Source organism: Hoplias malabaricus, chromosome 15 (genome assembly GCF_029633855.1).
Source record: "Hoplias malabaricus isolate fHopMal1 chromosome 15, fHopMal1.hap1, whole genome shotgun sequence".
In the NCBI taxonomy this organism is placed as follows: Eukaryota; Metazoa; Chordata; class Actinopteri; order Characiformes; family Erythrinidae; genus Hoplias; species Hoplias malabaricus.
In genome coordinates, this window is record NC_089814.1 from 26,334,356 (window position 1) to 26,356,034 (window position 21,679).

Genomic DNA, 21,679 nt, shown 5'->3' on the forward strand with positions numbered 1-21,679 from the left:
GATTGAGAACCCTAGTCATTTGATAGGAAACTCTATCTTCTTATGCATATTAGCCAACCTGCCTCTTTCTCCCAGTGTGGGTGGTGCTGAGGTTACTTGAATTTCCAGTTTCCCTGAGTAGGGTGGAGTCAAAGCAGGTACTGGGGGGTTCCCGAAGCCGCTCTCTGGTGTACTGGAGGATTTTTTTTTTTTAATTTTGAAAAATTTGGAATTAACAAAATCTCCAGATTCAGTTTCTTATATACAAGCTTAGCTCCAAGCTCTAGTCTCCTTGTTCATGCCAAGTAAAAAAAAAAAAAAACCTCAGTAGTATCACATGAGCCATTGAAGGCGGAGCAGAGCTGAGGTGGCCACTGAGATGTCACTCAAAAACTCATTAGCCAATGGGAATGAAACCCTGGTTTGTGCTAGTGATGGGAATTTCGGCTCTTTTGGCTCGGCTCTTCGTTTTACCACTTATTTCCACTGGTACAGAACAATATTACCTACATTTTACATGACTATATGGACAAAATATTATTGTTCAATATTAAAAATAATAAATAGTGTTGCAATGGCCAATTGTTTTTATGACTGTCTTGTAATAACTCACTGATTGCACTCACCCATTCAATTGTATAAATAACTGGATTTTTATTTAAACACCTTAATAAAAAAAACGCTGAAATATAGCCAATGGAACCCAAAAGGTCGGTATTACAAAATAGCTTATTAAATTATATAATCATCCATTTCTGGGTAATAAAATAAACAAATACAAAGTGCAAAACAGCAGCATTCAACGGTAGTGATTAAAACAACCACAGCTGTCAACAGATATTTAACTGATTTAACATTTTCTTCAACTATTTTTTGGAAGGCAGATTGGCATTCAGGAAAACCAAGTGTCTCAGCTTGGAGGGTTGGAGCTTGCTTGTTGTTCTCTGATTGGTTGAATGACAAGCCTTAGAAAAAAATGGCTCGGTCTTAGACGGGAACCGGCTCTCATCGTTCACTTACAAGAGCCGGCTCTTTGAACCGGTTCGTTCGCGACCGACACATCACTAGTTTGTGCCAAAGCTGCTCGCAAAACTCAGGGATCAGGCGCACAGAACTCAAGAGAGCTCGTGCATGGAACTCGTGCAGCTTGCACAAAGAGAGCACGCGCAGAACTTAGAGCTCACGCATTAATGGCATGGAAAACAAAATTCAGAGCTGGGTATAAGTTTTACGTTTGAGATTCATTTTTTGTGCGATAGTTTTTGGTACAAAACTGATTCCATAATTAACTTGCTTAAAGTGCTTTCTCACCGCCTGAACACAGCTAATATTTTAAGGTTAACTCGCAGATCTTCCTGTTTCCCTAACAGTTATATACAAGCTGCTTTTATAACTGTAATTAGCCGCCATTGTTATCTGTTGTGCTCTAGTTACTGACCTCAAGCCCAGAGCTGGTAAAAACTAACTTTATTAACCAGACTCTGACTGTGAATCGGAGGCCGGTGAAGCTGAATTGAGCAGCTTTATATTTGAACATGTACCTTAACGAGGACTGAAAGAAGACCCACCGTGTCAGACTCACTGCCAAAACGCCTTAAAGTCGGTGGCGCATTTTCAAAATAAATATTTGCGAACAAAATCATATTTTGGATCTAGTGTTTCTCGTCTCCTATCTAATGTTCTTTTATTAAGTTTAAGGACTATGAATCCATTGTGAGTGGGTACTACGTTTTACTAAGTAAGCTTTATTGGCAAAAAAGAAAGGCATTATTAAAGACAGGCTCAGTAATAAATAAATGTTAATTTCTTCAGATTCTTTGCACCCCATCTGCAATACCTACACGCTCACACTTTGAGAAACGCTACACTATGCCAAGCCAGGCATACTAGTCTGCCTTGCACTGTGGGGTCAATGAGTGACGTGCTTATTGACCAATCAGAACGCACCTCTTCAACAAAATGTCTCTCCGTGGCCACGTCAAGGGAGAGCGTAGATCACTGAGGTCCAACAAAAGATCAGTCACTTGGGCCTCACGTCTTTGCCTTTTTTTAAATGAAAATTTTCTTTAATGTGTACCTTTTAATTAGCTTTCCAAAAAGCACAAAGCAAAATGTTATGTGCCTTAAACGGTTCCTTTTTTGTTTCGTGAAAATAGTTTGCTAATGAAATCGTTTTTGGCTAATATATGACAATATTCATGTGTACATATGAATGCTAAAGCATTGTGTGTATTTTTGCAGCCATATTTACAAGCTATTATAGCCAGACAATATTTATCATGCAAATCTCCCAGTGTACGTGTTAGACCTAATTATACGGGTTAGACCTAAATACTCTAGGGTAGCGTTCAGTCCCAGCCTACTACCACATTCACCGCTGCCCTCCCTCTCAGCGCTGTTTAACGGGACTGTAATGTTGTGTGTTTGTTACTATCAGCACTCAGCCCTGAGTGAAGGATAACGAACAGGTCTGCGGAGAAACGCCTGCTGGTACTGAACTAAGGTAACACTTCCCTTCGTTTGTTTAAATTGGCGTCATGTGTAAGTGAATATGAAAAACGGTTAGCGTGAAATGCCTGCAGTTTTCTTCTCTCCATTGTCGAATTTTCCAGGCTAAGGACTATAGTAGACTATGTTGGCTTCTGTGTTGTGAAAGAGAGACAGACACGAAGCTCTGTCACCTGCATTTCTCTGACACGAGGGAGACGATAAATCCGTTATGTCTCGATCAGTCAATGCAAAAACCCAAACTAATGTCACATGACAGACTTCGAAACTCAGCCTCTGGCTACGTTTACCAACGTACTGAAAAAAAAAACGAATATCGCAGGCACATTCTCTGGTCATTCTTGGTTTAACTGCTTCTGATCGATAAGACCTATTTTGGTTCTGTAGAACAAATCTATTTGTTTTTGGTGCTTCTAATACACAATATGGGACTTTTATTTTGATGTTTTATTTTTCATTTTTGACGTGACGTCATTCAATCAATATCTGGATCTGCCAAAGCATTAATATGATCCTGTGGTTTCTACATTAATTGTCTATTTTATGAGCTCTACTGACCAACGTGTACTTCATATTTTAGTCTACCCGTTGCTCGGTATACTTTGTCAACCACTTTTATTCTGTTCTTCAATGGTCAGGTTCACAGCAGTGTAGAAACAAGTGCAGTACAAGCATTATAACATGAACACAAACACATTTATATATAAAAAAGAAATGTATAGAGTAGCAGACTGAATTCTATACTGAAATAAAATATTGTTACTAAGGGCATATTTTTTATTTAACTAGTATCATATTGTGGTGTTTTACATGTGAAGTTTTGATTTATGGAAGACTATGTGGTGGGCTGTGCTGGCCCTCTTCAAGAATGGAGCATTGAAATGGATGAAATGTGACAGTTGTAGTGAAATGCTGCAGTAAAATCAACAGCCTTCTCTTTCCCAGGATGTCTCGGGAGCAGAAGGCCGTGGAACGTGCCAGGAAGGCCTTTCGAACTGGACGCACAAGACCGCTGGAATACCGCATCAGCCAGCTAAAGAATCTTCAGTGCTTTGTTGTGGAAAGGCAGAAGGAAATTGCAGATGCTCTCAAAAAGGATCTCAATAGGGTGACTGACCAAGATTTAAGTTTTACAATAGAGTAATACAGAAGTAGAGCAGAGAACACATTTTTTATGTATACTACCAAATTTAATGTTCTTTGGCTAAACTTGAAAAATGAACCATGGCATAAATGACTGAAAATAACATTGAGGCAAACTGGGTAAGGACATAATATTCTGCCAACTTCATTTAATAGTGTTCAAATGTGTGGCTGTATAAAATTAAGCATTCCATTCATATGGTAATTCATCTATCTTGACTCTGCACATTAAATGTACTACATTTTACCATTCTGGGCTAATGTTCAGTGTGGGTTTCTCTGTTAACAGAGTGAGGTTGGCACGCCCCTTTATGAAACCCTGGTTGTGGAGTCTGAGATAAACCTGACTGTGAGTAAACTGGCAGAGTGGGCTGCTCCTCGGCCAGTGACCAAAAACCTGCTCACCCTTTCAGATCAGGTATATATTCAGCCAGAGCCTTTGGGTGTGGTCCTAATTATTGGAGCCTGGAACTACCCTTGGGCCGTCACCATTCAGCCTCTTATTGGAGCCATTGCAGCAGGTACACTTTTCATTTTCAGACAGCATTATTTGTACACCATGTGTGAATATTTTAAAAATGTGCTAGAAATACCAGGCCTAGTAATGCTTCAGGCGATGCCAGGAGTCTAAATTAATATAACTGGCTTCACTGGGAATATATGAATGAAAGGCTGATCAAAAGAACAACTGAATAGCTAATGAATGGAACTGGTGTAACTTACATGGGGAGGAAACTGCGTAAAAATCTGGTGGTAAAAAGTAATATAAGGCTTGCCTTGTCTTCCTGAGAAATACATGTATGCTTGAATATGAAAAACACTGCTGAACATTTTAGATATTGTAAAACCTTAAGTGTCACTGTGAGCTTATTCTTTCCTGGTTTGTTCCTGTTATTTCTATTAAAGCACTGTTCATCAGCAGCTACCCTTTGTAAACACAAACCACACACCACATTAAACATCATATTTGGGTTTGACCTGCATTATATGGATAAATTACTGCTTTGCAGCTCTTTTGCAGTAATGTGTGCTCTACAATACTTATTCTTGTTTGTTGGCTTATGTGAATACTCTTCTCCACATGCACATGCACATTCTCTGCACATGCATATGGGAGACATTTTATCAGGATAATGTTAAAACTGATTGAAGTTAGCAAAGATGAGGTTAGTAAACAAAACCTGTAAATAAAGTTTACTAAAATTTGGAAACTTACATTCTTACTTTCCTATAGGAATTCATTTGTGCAAAGGATTCAAATATTAGTGAGCGGGGTCTTAGTGATAACGTGCAGACAGTCTTAATAAATTGAATGTTATATTCAGCACATATTGCACTTGCATCAAGGCACATTTTACATTCATACGTGCATCTGGTCCTCAGGATTTTTTTATAGGGCTAATTTGCATATTGCATCACTGTTTTAATTATGTATAATAAAATATTTACAGCAAGCGCATGTTGTTTGTATGCAAATGAAATAAAAAAAATGCATATAGGCACACAGTGAAAGGAGGCCTGGGATATATTATGTAAGTAATAAACAGAAAGATGTGCAATCAAGTTAAACCATTACAAAGACAATATTTCAAACGTTGAAACTGAGCTTTGTTTTCTTTTGTTTTTTGAAATTTTTTTCCAGTTTTGAATTTGACGCTAGCAGCACATTATGAAAAAATTGGACCTGAGTGACTTGATTTAAAATGGTCTTTTTCAGGGAAGTTCTTGCTTATTTCTGTAAGATGAGGTCAGTCTCCATTACAACAGCATGGCTCCTTAGTAAAAGAGTGGGTGCTAAACTGATCCAGACCTGTTACTCAAAAAAACACTATAACGGAGACACTGATCTTTTGAGCAGCTGAAATCCTATAACGATAATTGAAAAACTGTTTACTTGCAGAACTACAGTGACTGGTCTCCTCAGTTCCCAAATGCTTACAGAATGTTGCTAAAACATGAAGTGATAAAGCACAGTGGTAAACATACACCCATTTCAAATTTTTGGAACACGTTGTTGGCATCAAATTCAAAATGGGCAGATATTTTAAACACACACAAAAAATGTATATATACTTCATGATTTTCAACATTTAAAAATGGCTGTACAAAAAATATTTTATACTGTTTTAAATGAAATACGTTTTAAATTTTTTTTTATTTACATTTTGCACTGCATGCTTTTTTGGGAAAGGGAGCCTTTTATTATGCTTTATTTATGATATTTTCTTAGTTTCACTCAAACTGAATGCTATTTGAAGTATTCAGGTATTCTATAATGGCTTTTTATAGGTTTATTCACATAACCTGCAATACACCATGACAGTCCTGGCCAGACCTAGCTAACAGCCAGCTTAAAAATTTACCATGAGCTAATGTAGTTAACAGAGAATGTGTCCTATTTATGACCACCAAAACTAAATTCACTTTTATTTTTTACCTCATATTACATTGTTATATCATAGTAAATGAATTTAAAATCACTTATAGAGTTTTTTCTTTGACTCTCCCTAGTTCTGCACTTTGCTCCAGTCCTGCTTGAAAGCTGTTTGCTAATAGATCATAGTACATTTCAGGTTCCCTCCCCTAACCGTTATCACTAAAGTAAAGTTGGAGTCCCCACCTCTTTGCATGTTAATCTCTGGATGTGTGCTAAGGTGCATAGTGATAAAGCCTTTTAAGCTTATCTAGGTGTATTTTGGAGAGTAATCTAAGATCGACTAACTGGCCTTCTCCCACATTATGCATTGTTGTCAGAAGGCATAAAAGAAACTATCACTTCATGAGTTAAGTAACATCACCGGGATTATAGTGTTTCATATTAGCCTCTATAAAATGGATGCACTTGCTTTTTCAGTCTGCCTCCTCTTTTCATCATGCAAGTAACATATCACACAGTGTAGGAGTGAATCTGAATTATTCATACACACATTATATACAAGCTTCAGTAAGTGTGTTATTTTACTTATGCTTGTAGTCTATTACATGCTAAAACAGAACATGAGTGAAATAACACGATTACTGAAGCTGGTATATTATCTGAGTATGAACAAGTCATTCACATTTATCTTTCATCTCATTCTTTTCCCCCTTTTATGATCCCACTAACCAGATTTTTGAAGGATAATGTTTTATTGATATATATTTCTCTGATTTGGCTTAAAGTTTAAAAGTTCTCCTTGTCTGAAAATGTGATTTATCAGTGTGATGATTTCACGCTGCAGTGAACCCGAGAACGAATCCCAAATGTCTCTCTACACACTTCATAGTGCAGAGTATTGGTCATAATATATGACCCATGTACCCATGTATTGTGTCATATGCAAAAATAATTGTTATTCAGCTATAAAATTTGCATTTCCTTGTTAAATTAGTGTCTAATTACTGTCTGGGTGCAGAATTTAGTTTTATTATCTGTGATGTGCACCATGTATGGTTCTATTTGGGATGTAGCCTGAGCTCCTCTACTGACTGACAAGACTCTCTTAAAAACGTGACATGGATTAATGTGTCAGGGATATATACTTATATATGTGTAATTTTAAAATCGAGGTCTAAACGTATTGACAAGAATATCGTAAACATTAGAGTTTTTATTTCAGTTGTTTGAGTAATGTGTAAGTATCCAATATGGAAAACTATACACAGTGACATTAGCTTAAGCCCATTGATTGGATCTTGGTACTTCCCTACAGTGAACACAGTTCCACTGCTCTACAGCCCAGTACTTAATGCCACTGTTGCAGGCATTTGGCATAGGGCAGAGTGACAGGCATCCACAATGTGTACATATTAAAGTAGCAGAACTCACTTATTATAAGGAGTGTCTACTTACTTTTAGAGGTATTGTGCATGTTGCAGTGATGATAGCCATTTTGAAACCTGAATTTGAACCCTCCAGCACAAAACATGTCACGACAAACTTAGGATAAGGGAAAATTTGTGGAAATTATGCCTTTTTTAAACAGTTAAATTTGGACAGTTAACATATGTTTTTACTGTCCTCAGGTAATGCTGCTGTTATTAAACCTTCTGAAGTATGTGTCCACACTTCAAAAGTGATGGAAGAGCTCCTTCCGTTGTACATTGACAAGGTTAGTTATCATTCATTGCTGCAGAAATGCTACTAACACTTACATGAAAAATATCATACTGCACCAAGTGGAATTCTTCACCTTATTATGCAGCGGAAAACAAATTTAGAGTCAACTTTTATAGTCATTTATTTATCCACCGAAGGAACTGCTTCTGATTGTTATCATATAAGCCAGTGCTACTTGTCCTATATGTTTTGAAAGGCACTCCCATCAGTCCAGAGAGCACAGTGGTGCTGCCCCACAGCCCAAAGTGTTACACTTCACACACCTTTACACCCCTCCTCCCAGACATAGATGTAAGCCTTATGGCCTTATACTGTGTTAAAAACACAAGTTTACGGTCTTAAAGGAGACAACAGATTTTTACCATGCCTTTAATATAGTTGACATGCACTTTTATACATATTGACCTAAAAAGTGCAACAAAAAAAAAATTTACCTTTAAAAGGTACAACGGTGGTTTTACAGTTCAGTTGTGTTCCCTAAATGTACATTACATTCTCATTACAGAAGGAGAGGTGAAAATGTGTAAACTTTCCTTTACAGAACTGTGTAAAACAAAAGAACATAACATAAGTCCTGGAAATTAAACATGGCAGATGAAAACAACTTTAAAATCTACAGCTATATAGAATGTGGTATAAATATGGTCCCTAATTAATGGTACCCGCCACAGTGACAGTTTTTCTGAAAGTGTAATGTAATATATTTATTACATAATTTTTTAAATATATTTGGGCGTCTGCTTTAGATAATTATGAAGATTCATAGCAGGACCTGCATGTCTGTGTATCTTTGTATATAAATTGAACAAACTGATGAAGAGCTACAGATATACGTATTGGATACATACATCAATATTTATAGTGAATTGCTTATGCCACAATTTCCATAACATTTTTGGAATAAAAATTTTTTGTGTTTTAATGGTTGATGATGATCTGATTATCCTAATAGGGCAAATTCAGAATCCAGATTCTCAAAATGTAATTGTCATATTAATTGTTATTTGTAAGCATTATAGCCAACATGAGGCATTTTCCACATATTCTGTATGAATTCCAGTGCTTGAGTGGAGTCACGGGGACACTGTACAGAGTAATATGATAGAATCTGCTTCAGATGAGATAATCGAGATACTGACTCTTTGAGGTCAGAGAAGATCCTGGGACATTTACCTAGAAAAGTGTCAGGGTGTTACTCTGATGTCCTGTTAAATCTGCCACTGCAGTCACCTCTGACCTCAATATCATCCCTATCCCCAAAAAATGGTTTCTTGTCTTGTCTTGTCTCATCTCGTCTCATCTTTGCCTAATAGTTGAAGTGTGCTGCCATGGATTGACTCTTGCATGTTATTCATGTGAATGCTGCATATTTTTTGGCAATTGAGGCTACTCTCTAGTGTCCCAAAGGCTGTAATATGCTCTGTCATAGTTGATTCTGATTGTGTTTCTTAAATATTTCTTGTAGGAGATGTACCCCGTGGTTGTTGGTGGAGTTCCAGAGACTCAGGAGCTGTTGAAGCAGCGTTTTGATCACATCTTCTACACTGGCAACTGTGCGGTGGGCAAAATTATCATGGAGGCAGCTGCTAAACACTTAACCCCTGTTACTCTGGAGCTTGGTGGAAAGAGCCCTTGTTACATTGATAAGAACTGTGATCTTACCATTGCATGCCGGTGAGTCCAGTCAGATAAAGGGAATCAGTGGACCTATATTTTCCTCCTATTTGCTTATAGCGAGGTCCATTTATGACCTTTGTTTTGTACTATATGGCCACAAAATGGTGAACACATGCTAATTTATGTTGTCTTTTAAAATTTTGTGTATCATAGGTAGATTGATCCATATTTGCTGCAGTAACTTTTTCTACACGTATTCTACAAGGAATATTACATACTGAAACGAGTTTAACGTTATTTACTCTTTATTTATAAAATAACAAAGCAGTTAAAGTGCAATAACAGTTAAAATAACATACGTGCTAGTAAACAACATCATGAGCAATAACGTCTTTAGTGTGCTACAACAACTACAACAACTTCCTCCTAACAAGACAATAAAAAAAAAAAAATGCACGCTCACATTGGAAATCAAAGCTCAAGAAACGAACCAAGTCATCGTTTGGTGTTATAAAAATCCCCTGATATTTTGAGAATTATATGCTCTGTGTGGTGTTTGGACACTTTGAGGAACTTACATGATGGGCTGAGTGTAGAATCGACTCATTAAGTGAATCGGTTCACGAATCGAGTGCAAATTTAAATCAATGATTCAAAACTTTGTACACACAGCCATGGGGAAACTCAGAGACAACACTCAGCTCGCCTAAAATGCTGGATTATATGTCAGAACGCATGTTTGTGACTAAAAAACTGAGGAATAACATTAAACACAGAAAGTACTTTGGAACTTTGAAGGATCTTTTGTTATTGAGTGTTTACAATGGGGGTTGGGGGATGGGGTGGACAATGTTGTTAAGACAGCCGCCCAAACTGTTCATTAGTGAGGTCATACATTGTTTGTACAGGTTAAGCATTGTTTACTTATTGTGTATTTGCATATTGTTTTTGTGTTTGGGGACTGAACAGAGCTCAGCTGTGCATCAGTTCAGTCAGATCAGTTTTATAATTTTTTGCAGCACTCGATGGATTCTTATTTCAGTCGCCAAACCAAGGAGCATTTGAACCTCTTCAAGAAAACATGGCATCTTTTTATTGGCTGTCATTGTCTTAGACAGATGAAAAAACAAATGTGATCTTAGTAGTTTGGAGATTTGGACAAGTTTATAGGTTTAGACGTCATATTTAGTCCCTACTCAGCTCGCGTGGAACCATGAGCCGAACCACTAAAAATGTCCAGGTACAAAATTTGCTTAATGGAAAAACAAAAATGCAAGTAGAGTAGAGTAGGTACCATGCAATGAAAAGCACCAAATAAGGTCTGTTCTGATTGGCCACTTCATACTGTGTGTCATTCACATAGCAGCATGGCTGAAACTTCTTAATGGCGAATGTGCAAATATAAATATGAATATAATGGATATGTATATAAATATAACAGACTCATTGTCATTTGTACATGATTTTACTGAATCATAAATTAAATATTGTGATTGGAACCTAACGGTAAATGTGTCAGTAAACCCAGGTTATTGACTTTCACATCTTTCATTTCATCAGTGGGTTTTCTGTCCATGAGGTTTTTTAAATTATGTAAATGTGCATTAAATAAACCTGAATAAAAAAAAGCCAAAAATTTGCAAAAACAAAATTACAAAGTGTTTTATGCTGATATGAGATAGAAAAGCTAGACTATCGCAAAAGCACCAATGCACAAAAGATAGATGGAAAAGTGTTTTCTAAATACTGTGCAGGTGGCCGTGTCTCAGCTCCCCACACTGCGCAATAAAACTCTCCCCAACTTTCCTTCCTTCTTTTCTATCCATGCTTTACAACTGCTCTGTTTTTATACCAGTACTAACCCAGCCTCTTATTTTAGTGCATGTGTAGAATATTGTACAAATATACTGAACTGCGCAAAAGTCAGATACCACACAGCATTTTACTTTCCTCTCAAAAAATTAAGATCAAGTTGTATATGACAGAAACAACACAGATGCCCAAGCACATGCATATTAAATCAAGCTTTTTTTATATAAAGTTTTTTTTTTATATATAAATGTAAAAAAATATTCTGATCAAACAAAAACCCACTCAAATCTTACAATCTCCCTCATTTAATGCCACCCCTGATCACTGGAACCCACTGTATGTCACCTGAAGTTATTTACATTAGGACAGTTTATGGAAACATAATTCTTTTCACATTTTTTTCCTGACGATATTCCTTTATTGGCCACAACATATGTGAATGTTTTGGATGGAAACCCAGCTGTAGATTTGATCTGTCATTTAGCAATTTTAGTAATGTTACTTTTAGTAATGTATTAACAGCCATATTATGACTTAATGGAAATAATTTGAAGTTTAATATTAAACCACCATGGTTATTATGTGATACAATACATAAGCTAAGGAGAATGTATATTTTTATTAAGGAATTAAAAACATGACGAGAATTATGTCTATTACCGTGCAGACGTATTGTCTGGGGAAAATACTCCAACTGTGGTCAGACGTGCATCGCCCCAGACTACATCCTGTGTGACCCCAGCCTCCAAGACAGAGTTATTGAAGAGATCAAGAAGAGTGTGTTGGTATGTTAATCAATAGAAGAAAAAAAAACAAGGTTCCCCTCTCAGCTGATTACAGTTTTGAAACTGAATGTAAGCAAACATCTTCCTCATTGTGTGTTTCGGTTTTCTTCCAGGAATTCTACACTGAAGATCCCAAGAGCTGTCCTGACTATGGACGCATCATCAACCAACGCCACTTTAAGAGAGTGATGGCACTGTTAGAAGGCAGCAGTGTTGCACTAGGAGGAGACAATGATGAGTCACAGTGTTTTATTGGTAAATGTTAGAATTAATATTGCTTTGGATAGGATTGTCTGCCAAAAGCTGCGAATGACAAAATATAGAATTTGAATAACTCAGAAGTACATAAGCCAAAATAACAGTATACTTGCTTTTTTAACTTTACTGTGTGTTCTGTGTGTTCTTTCATGCACAGCTCCCACAGTCCTCAGGGATGTGAAACCAGACGCTAAGGTGATGCAAGAGGAGATCTTTGGGCCGGTGCTGCCCATCCTGAGTGTCAACAGTGTGAATGAGGCCATCAGATTCATCAATGAAAGAGAGAAACCCCTGGTGCTTTATATTTTTACCCAAGACAAGAAGGTAAAAGCTGCCTTAATTGTCAAATGAAACACCACAGACGTTTTAATTATCAAACAATCTGCGATTTTGAAAATAACTAATAAATGTGGTTTTGAAGTTAATTTCTTGAAATTGAGGTAGTAGTGTCATCTGGGTATTAAATTAAATATAAAAATCAAATAATAAGAACAGGGTTAATGTAATTACATAACTACATGCCATTATATACATTTGTTTTGCATTCTAATTGAAAAGATGGCTTTTGAAAAGGACAGGACAATTAGCTATAACTAACCATTTTAATATTACATTCTAAGGCTTATTAATCAGTTTACGTGATTTTCTTAAGTTATAAAAGTGAAAAATGGAAACTTGCAAGTGGTTAATACAAAATGACATTTCTTTCTTCAGTTGGTAACTGACTTTAAAACAGATTTAAATTAATAGATTAAATGTGTTTTAAAGCATAAAGTGGGAATATAAAAATAGTCTTAATCTTCAAAAATGACTCTGATTTTAGCTATATTAAACTGTAATCTTTAAAGTTCTTTCCTTCGTTTGTGGTTTAGCTGATCTACCGTATGATCTCAGAGACCTCTAGTGGTGGAGTACTGGCCAATGACTGCTTGATCCACTTCTCAGTCAGTTCTCTGCCCTTTGGTGGTGTTGGTAAGTAACTACTCTTAAATTACATACAGTCACACCATTTCTCTATGCTAATTATTCCCCCTAAATAAAGTTTCTAAATGTGTGTAATTACTATAATGCATAAACATTTACTAAGATACGAAGGAAAACACAAGAATAGAAATAAAGAAGTAGCAGCTCAGACACATACTATTGATTAACATACTAGTACTGAGTGACATACAAATGTGCTGTGGAATTTCACAGCAACAAAACAGAATGAAACGAATCACAATAAGGGATCAGTAACTTAATGTCAATGCCTACAATTTAAATGTGCTAAAATTACTTTCCTCACTAACATACTTGAGCTGAAATATTGCAATTTGAAAATAATACTAATCAGTTGAAACTGTAATTAAGTAAACTGAGACTTAAGTAAAGGTAATTCATTACTACCGACAATTGCATTTATTACATATAAAAGGCTTGTTTTAAATATTATCAGATGTTTTTATTTGATAATGCGAACTGTATTTTTAGGGCAAAATAATTATTCTATTATGTAGTACCACTTGTTAAAAAGTAAGTTTGTGGCTCCCCCTGCAGGTAACAGTGGGATGGGCAGCTACCATGGAAAGTTCAGCTTTGATCAGTTGAGTCACCTTAGAGGCTGCCTCATTAAACAGCTGAAGATGGAGGGAGTGAATCAGATGCGCTACCCCCCTCACACGACCAAGAAACTGAAATGGGCTCGCTTTTTCATTCTCAAGCAAGTGGAGCTGAGCACGCTGGGACGCCTGGCTCTACTGGCTTTGCTGGCTGTAGTCGCTGCAGTCATGCTACAGGTGAACAGTTTACAAAATACAAAAAAATATACAGTACAAACAACTTGCATTATACAAAATCATACCATACCAATGCAAAACATACAAATCTATTTAAAACTTAAACCTTTCTGGAGTGGACATCACTGATATCACACCAGTTAAGTTACAGTTCCTCTGAATATTCCTTAGGATTATGTACACAGTGTCACGGGGGTGTGAAGGGTGAACTTACGGATGCAGACACACTCGCTACAACACAGACAGTTTTAATAAAGAGATAACAAAACGAAACAAACTTGAAGAGAAACAAAAAACAAACACTAATATAACAACAAACGAACTAGAGGTTAAACACGATTGGGGCATGAAAGGATCAAGAGAGACGAGCAAGAGCAAGAACGAGGACGAAAACACAACAACACAAAATACAAACACAATCACAATGACCGATACCAGGAAGTGAGGGAATAGGGCTTAAATAAACGAACTTAACAAGAGACACCTGACAAAGATAAAGACAAAGAGGCGGAACAAAAGGTGGAGCTAGAGTGAAACGAGGGCGGAGATAGGAATAACAAACAGACAGAGCCACATGGAAGGAGAAAACAAACAGGAAAGTGCCAAGATGTGACAGACGCCCCCCCCAAGACGCGCAACTCCCGGAGCGCGAAAAACTAGACTCTCCAGGAGCTGGCGCAGGAGGGGCCAGAAGAACAAGACAAAAACTAGAAGACTCATGATAGGATAGGAAATGGAACTGGTGGTAAGAGACTGGACTTAAACGGACATCGGACAGAACTAGAAAGAGGAGATGGGACTCGTGATAAGACAGGGTGCTGGAACTTAGATTGGAAACTGAACGGGGACTGAGACAGAACAGGAGCAGATACACGTGACTGGACTTGGGACAAGACGGGAGCAGAAACAGGGTACTGAAACATAGACTGGACAGAGGGTTTAAATGGTGACTCAAGAGGACTAACAGGGAGCTGGACATGAGACTGAACAGAACTAACAGGGGACTGGACTTGAGGCAAGGGAACTGGGACCAAGACTTTCACAGGGACAGACATTAACACTGTGACAGGGACCAGAACTGAAAGAAAAGCAGACACAGGTACAGGGACAAGAAGAGAGACAGGAACCAAGACAGGAACAGATACTGGAACAAATATAACATGTGGGTGCCCAGGGCTGGCAAATGTCCGTGGCAATGTCTGAGGGACCAGCCTGGGCACAGTTCTGGGGATCGTCCTATGGGTATGACCGGGAGCGGCCGTAGCCACAGTCTCGGGGGTAGAAACGGCCGTAGCCACAGTCTCAGGGGCAGAAACGGCCGTAGCCACAGTCAGGGAGATAGGAACGGCTGAGGGAGCCGCACTCACGGAGACAGGAGACCCTGCGACGACGTCCACGGAGACAGGGGAACCTGCGACGACGTCCACGGAGACAGGGGAACCTGCGACGACGTCCACGGAGACAGGAAGACCTGCGACGACGTCCACGGAGACAGGAAGACCTGCGACGACGTCCACGGAGGCAGAGGAAGCTGCAACGTCGTCCACGGAGGCAGGAGGACCTGCGACGCCGTCCACGGAGACAGAGGAAGCTGCGACGACGTCCACGGAGGCAGGAGGACCTGCGACGACGTCCACGGAGGCAGGAGGACCTGCGACGACGTCCACGGAGGCAGAAGGATCTGCAACGACGTCCACGGAGGCAGAAGGATCTGCGACGACGTCCACGGAGGCAGAAGGACCTGCGACGACGTCCACGGAGGCAGAGGAATCTGCGACGTCGTCCACGGAAGCAGAAGGACCTGCGACGACGTCCACGGAGGCAGAGGAATCTGCGACGTCATCCACGGAAGCAGGAGAGGCAGGCATCGCTCTCACGAAAACAGGAGAGGCGGACGCCGCCTTCAAGGAGACCTCCAGGCGTGCCATGAGGCTTGTAAGCTTCTCCTGGAGGTCAGGAGGGAGTGCAGAGAGGTGTTTGGGAACTGGCGACGACGTCCATGGAAACAGGAGGCCCTGCAGCGACGTCGTCCACGGAGACAGGAGAGGCGGGCGCCGCACTCACGAAGACAGGAGCGGCTAGAGGAGCCGCGCTTACGGAGACTGGAGCGGCCGTTGGCGCCGCTCTCACAGAAACAGAAGCGGCCCGTTGGCGCCGCGCTCTCTGAGACAGAAGCGGCCGTTGGCGCCGCTCTCACGGGAACAGAAACGGCCGGAAACGCCAACGAGGCAGGTGCTCGTGCTGCTCGCCGAGCACGAGTTGTGGATTTATCAGGTTTAGGGGGTCTGATGGGCGCACTCTTGAGGGATTCCCCAGAGGTGCGCCCCTGTTAGCCTCACCTCCGTTGTCCTGAGGTACCTACCCTTAACCCCCCCCCCAAGAATTTACCCAGACCTGAAGGGATAATCCTCCCGCTAGGGGGAGACTCCAGCCCGCTTTCTCCTCCGGCTCCGTCGATTCCTGCTGGAGCAATTACTCGATTCCTGAATCGAGTCCTTTGTTCGGGGGAAAGGAACCGCACCGGGCATGAGCTGCAGCCGTCGACTCCATTCCGAGGCCGCTCTTAAAGCCTCCTCCATCGGATCCTTGGGGCCTGTGCGGAATGGAGTCCGGCGAATAACACATCTACTAAAAGGGTAGTCCGTGCTAGCTGTGTCCTTATACAGATCGGTCATTCTGTCACGGGGGTGTGAAGGGTAGACAGAGCCACATGGAAGGAGAAAACAAACAGGAAAGTGCCAAGATGTGACACACAGTAATGGGATATATCCATCCATCCATTATCTGTAACCGCTTATCCAGTTCAGGGTCACAGTGGGTCCAGAGCCTACCTGGAATCATTGGGCGCAAGGTGGGAATACACCCTGGAGGGGGCGCCAGTCCTTCACAGGGCAACACACACACTCACACATTCACGCACACCTACGGACACTTTTGAGTCGCCAATCCACCTACCAACATGTGTTTTTGGACTGTGGGAGGAAACTGGAGCACCCGGAGGAAACTCACGCAGACACGGGGAGAACACACCAAACTCCTCACAGACACGGAGTGGGAATCGAACCCACAACCTCCAGGTCCCTGCTGCGCCACCGTGCCGCCCGTAATGGAATATAGAACATGATAATTTTATTCTGCTTAAAATCAAGAGCGGTAATATGCTGAATATTATAATCAGTTTGCATTCTGAATCCATATCTAATCTAATATACATTTCCAAAAATCAGTACAGAAGAATTGCCAATACAACAGTTCCACAAACAATTCTAATATTCAAACATAACAAGTCCTGATATTCCAAAAATCAATACTACTACTAATAATAGTATTTATTTATATTTTATATAGTTTTCATGCATTAATGTAGCTCAATGTGCAGAAATTCTTTTAACAACAATGACAAAATGAGAGTGTAACCACAATCAATTCTAATATTCTAAAATCACGTATTATATTTGGTAACATTTAAAATTCAGTATAATCATTCCAGTGTCAGTGCATTCTTTGCCACTGTGACAGGTCACCAGTGTAGTTGGACACTGTGAAAATAGTTTTGTTTAAGTGAATTTTTTTTTATTGTTATTTATTCTATAACATTTAATGTACATGAGATGAATACTCAGACTCCTTGCTTGGCCCTGTATAAATCAGTTTATTCTGGGTCTTCCAGATGTGCCAAAGTAGCTTTATCACTTGACCACAGCTACATTGGTTGTTAAAAAAAATGTGAAAAAGCATCATTGGAGATTAAAACTAATGACACAATAGAGGTCATTTGCTGAGAGATTTGTGAATGACTGACACTCTGATCTCTTCTTTGCAGAGATACTTTGCTGAGTAAAAGAAGAGTGCTGACAGATAAACTGAGCTCATCAACAGGAAAAACAACAGTCAGGATGTTGGTCCTTTAGTGATCTGTATCCCTGCTGAAGTGCCTCTCCACTCCCCTGCCTTAACATTTGAAAGATCTAGGAGCCAGGCACAGAGGCATTGTTAGCTATTTCCCATAATACTGCTAATGAAGAATTCAGGCTAAATTGATCATAGTTTCCTAATGTGACATTTGTTAACATTATTAGCACTTTACTCTGTGATTAATTTGGTTAAATCTGTTCTTGTTTGTTTGTTTGTTTTAACAGAAATATGTTTCTATGAAGGAAAAGCGAACATTTCAGTCATGTAGTACAGTTGCACTGTGGAAACACACACTTGAAGGAAGGCCAGTATTAACTTCAGAGTATATTTTACCAAAAATATCAATGTAGCTATTTTACCCGTAAATACATGCGTACAGCGCTGGGAACTATTTTTGGACCAGGTCTGGTCAATATCAACAATTATATATCTATATTTCTATTAGTAAAAGTATGTTATAAAACTGCAATATTAATGGACAACCAACCTATAGCTGAAAATAGAGATAAGTACTACCAAAACCAGAGCACTGCACTTTAATAATTCTCTCCTGTAACTGATGGTTTCATTACTAATATTAAAGCAAAGGGAAATACTAAACTGTGAATTAATGTGGCCCTAGTTTTCCAGTTGCGCAGAGGGATGTCCTGATCTAAAGAGAAAGGTTCAGGGATTAGTATCAGCTGTATTAATTAGGATTAGTTAAGTTATATTGTTGATCCATATTCACTGGCTTAATATATATAGTTATTAGCTGTATCAATATGGATCACTGTTGGCCATATTAATATGAATTGGAATGGACTGGATTAATATGGGTTAGTGTTGTTTATCAATTGTTTATAAATATTTTAAATTAAATTATAAATAATTTTATCTTATCGAAATTGAATAGATTTTATTAACTATAAGTTAAGTGTGCATTGTGCAAGTGCTTTATTGATGAAAATTCAGAAGGTGAATGAGACCTACAATCAGCAATTGGTCAATTAAAAAAAAAAAATAAAAAGCTCAGGATTGAGACAAAATCATTTGAGTTGGACATCCCTGTTGTGCAGTCAGTGTAGTAGAGTGCAGATTTGCTGCTATTGGTTTTGGATTGCTGCTTCATGTAGCAGACCTGTTAATCATTTAATTTACTATTGATTTCTCTGAGCACCATGTAACAGAAAAACATTCCTCTGCTGTTCTTCCATTTCAATTTTAAATATTTGAGTTGGATTAATAACGGTAATTAATAAGTGAGTTTTATGAAGTAGTGAAAGTCTTTTCATCTGTAAAATAAATCCATTTTTACAGAGATTAAATTGTGGGTTTTTCTGTGATTGATTTTGCTTACAAAACTTAATTAAGTCTTTCTCTGGTTATTAATTTTGAATACATTCCTGTGGCAAATATCAGCCTAACCAGTACTGCCAATATGATTTAAGTATCATTCAGTATCATAGTGTTTTGTTTAACCCCTTCATTTTCCAGGGTTTTGTTTTTAATGTCCCAAAACTTATTGTTGTTAATTAATCCTACAGAAAGCAATACAACAGAACTGTTTTTAAATACAGGAGTGTGCTATTGCCAGGAGTGTTGTAAACATTTAAATGATTAAAGAAATGATGCACCTTTCAAATTAAAAAAGGGTTTTGTCTACAGTGTGTGCAGAATTATTAGGCAAATGAGTATTTTGATCACATCATCCTTTTTATACAAGTTGTCCTACTCCAAGCTGTAAAGGCTTGAAAGCCAACTACCAATTAAGTAAATCAGGTGATGTGCATCTCTGTAATGAGAAAGGATGTGGACTAATGACATCAACACTCTATATAAGGTGTGCTTAATTATTAGGCAACTTCCTTTCCTTTGGCAAAATGGGTCAGAAGAGAGATTTGACAGACTCTGAAAAGTAAAAAAATTTGAGCTGTTTTGCAGAGGGATGCAGAAGTCTTGAAATTGCCAAACTTTTGGAGCGTGATCACCGAACAATTAAGCATTTCATGGCAAATAGTCAACAGGGTCGCAAGAAGCGTGTTGAATTGAGAAGCCCATGAATTGAGGAAAATCAAGCATGAAGCTGCCAAGATGCCATTTGCCACCAGTTTTGCTGCAACGTTACTGGATTATCAAGAAGCACAAAGCATACGGTACTCAAGGACATGGTCAAGGTAACGACCACCTTTGAACAAGAAACATAAGATAAAACGTCAAGACTGGGCCAAGAAATATCTTAAGACTGATTTTTCTAAGGTATTATGGACAGATGAAATGAGTAACTCTTGATGGGCCAGATGGAAGGGCGAGAGGCTGGATCAGTAAAGGGCAGAGAGCTCCACTCAGACGCCAGCAAGGTGGAGGTGGGGTACTGGTATGGGCTGGTATCATCAAAGATGGACTTGTGGGACCTTTTCGGGTTGAGGATGGAGTGAAGCTCAACTCCCAGACCTACTAGCAGTTTCTGGAAGACACCTTCAGTGGTACAGGAAGAAGTCGGTATCATTCAAGAAAAACATGATTTTCATGCAGGACAATGCTCCATCACATGCATCCAAATACCCCACAGCGTGCCTGGCCAGTAAAGGTCTAAAAGAAGAAAAAAATAATGGCATGGCCCCCTTGTTCGCCTGATCTGAACCCCATAGAGAACCTGTAGTCCCTCATAAAATGTGAGATCTACAGGAAGGGAAAACAGTACACCTTTCGGAACAGTTTCTGGGAAGCTGTGGTGGCTGCTGCATGCAATGTTGATCGTAAACAGATCAAGCAACTGACAAAATCTATGGATGGAAGGCTTTTGAGTGTCATTGTAAAGAAAGGCGGTCACTGATTTATTTTTGGTTTTGTTTTTGAATGTCAGAAATGTTTATTTCTAAATGCTGTGTTGTTATATTGTTTTACCTGGTGAAAATAAGTGAGATGGGTATAAATTTGTTTTTTATTAAGTTGCCTAATAATTCTGCACAGTAATTGTTACCTGCACAAACATATATCCTCCTAAGATAGCCAAATCTAAAAAAAAAAAAAAAAAAAACCCACTCCAACTTCCAAAAATATTAAGCTTTCATATTTATGAGTCTTTTGGGTTGATTGGGAACAAAGTTGTTGTTCAATAATAAAAAGAATCCTCTCAAATACAACGTGCCTAATAATTCTGCACACACTGTAAATTTACAACGCAAATATGACAAGAAAGGAATGTTTTTACAAACATGACACAAAGTGATATGTTAAAATATTTGTCCATCAAACTATGAAGAGGTATCTTTCTCCTACTTTATAGAAGCTCATTGGGAAAAATTTGCACTAATATTGCAAGAAATTCTAGAGGATTTTCAGGAGTAATAATTGCCCCGTAAAAGTGCTGAAGATTTGTATAAAGAGGAATACTTAAGGAGGAAAAACCCTAACTGATGTGTTAAACAACATTGTAGATGTCTTATAGTTTCTTATATCACTATAGATTGGTAGTAATTGTCTATGTGGATGAATAAAATAGTTCTATGCGTGTGCTATTTATAGCAGCCTGCCTCCTACCTGGATAAAATTTGGAATACACTGCGCTGACAAGGTCAAAGCACATGTTTGTGTTAGGAATTAGGAAGCAGAACCTGTCGTACAAGCTGTAACTCGTTTCGATGAAACCAGCAATGAACCACACTGTCAGTGCCACACTAGTACACAGTAATTATGTGCACAGTGTAAACTATGAGAAAGATGAGGTTTTTCAGTCAGTCCACATAAACAATCTCAGATAATAATATTTTTTCTGGCTTGGGTCTGGCCCACGTCCCTCATTT

General features: G+C 38.8%; 1 protein-coding gene across 2 annotated transcripts; it reads left to right on the forward strand.

Annotated features, from left to right (window-relative positions):
- The first annotated feature begins 1,070 nt into the window (after positions 1–1,070).
- On the forward strand, positions 1,071–19,461 carry aldh3a2b (aldehyde dehydrogenase 3 family, member A2b). 2 transcript variants are annotated; one of them, XM_066645957.1, is made up of 12 exons: positions 1,071–1,198; positions 2,417–2,482; positions 3,433–3,595; positions 3,920–4,151; positions 7,636–7,721; positions 9,195–9,403; positions 11,826–11,943; positions 12,057–12,198; positions 12,359–12,525; positions 13,074–13,173; positions 13,741–13,979; positions 17,803–19,461. In XM_066645957.1, the coding sequence occupies exons 3-12, from the start codon at positions 3,434–3,436 to the stop codon at positions 17,818–17,820; spliced, it is 1,473 nt and encodes a 490-aa protein (XP_066502054.1). In that variant the 5' UTR covers positions 1,071–1,198; positions 2,417–2,482; position 3,433; the 3' UTR covers positions 17,821–19,461. The 2 variants fall into 2 exon arrangements, with proteins under 2 accessions (XP_066502054.1, XP_066502053.1); XM_066645956.1 differs by lacking the exon at positions 1,071–1,198 and having other exon boundaries at positions 2,144–2,482.
- Positions 19,462–21,679: the final 2,218 nt, after the last annotated feature.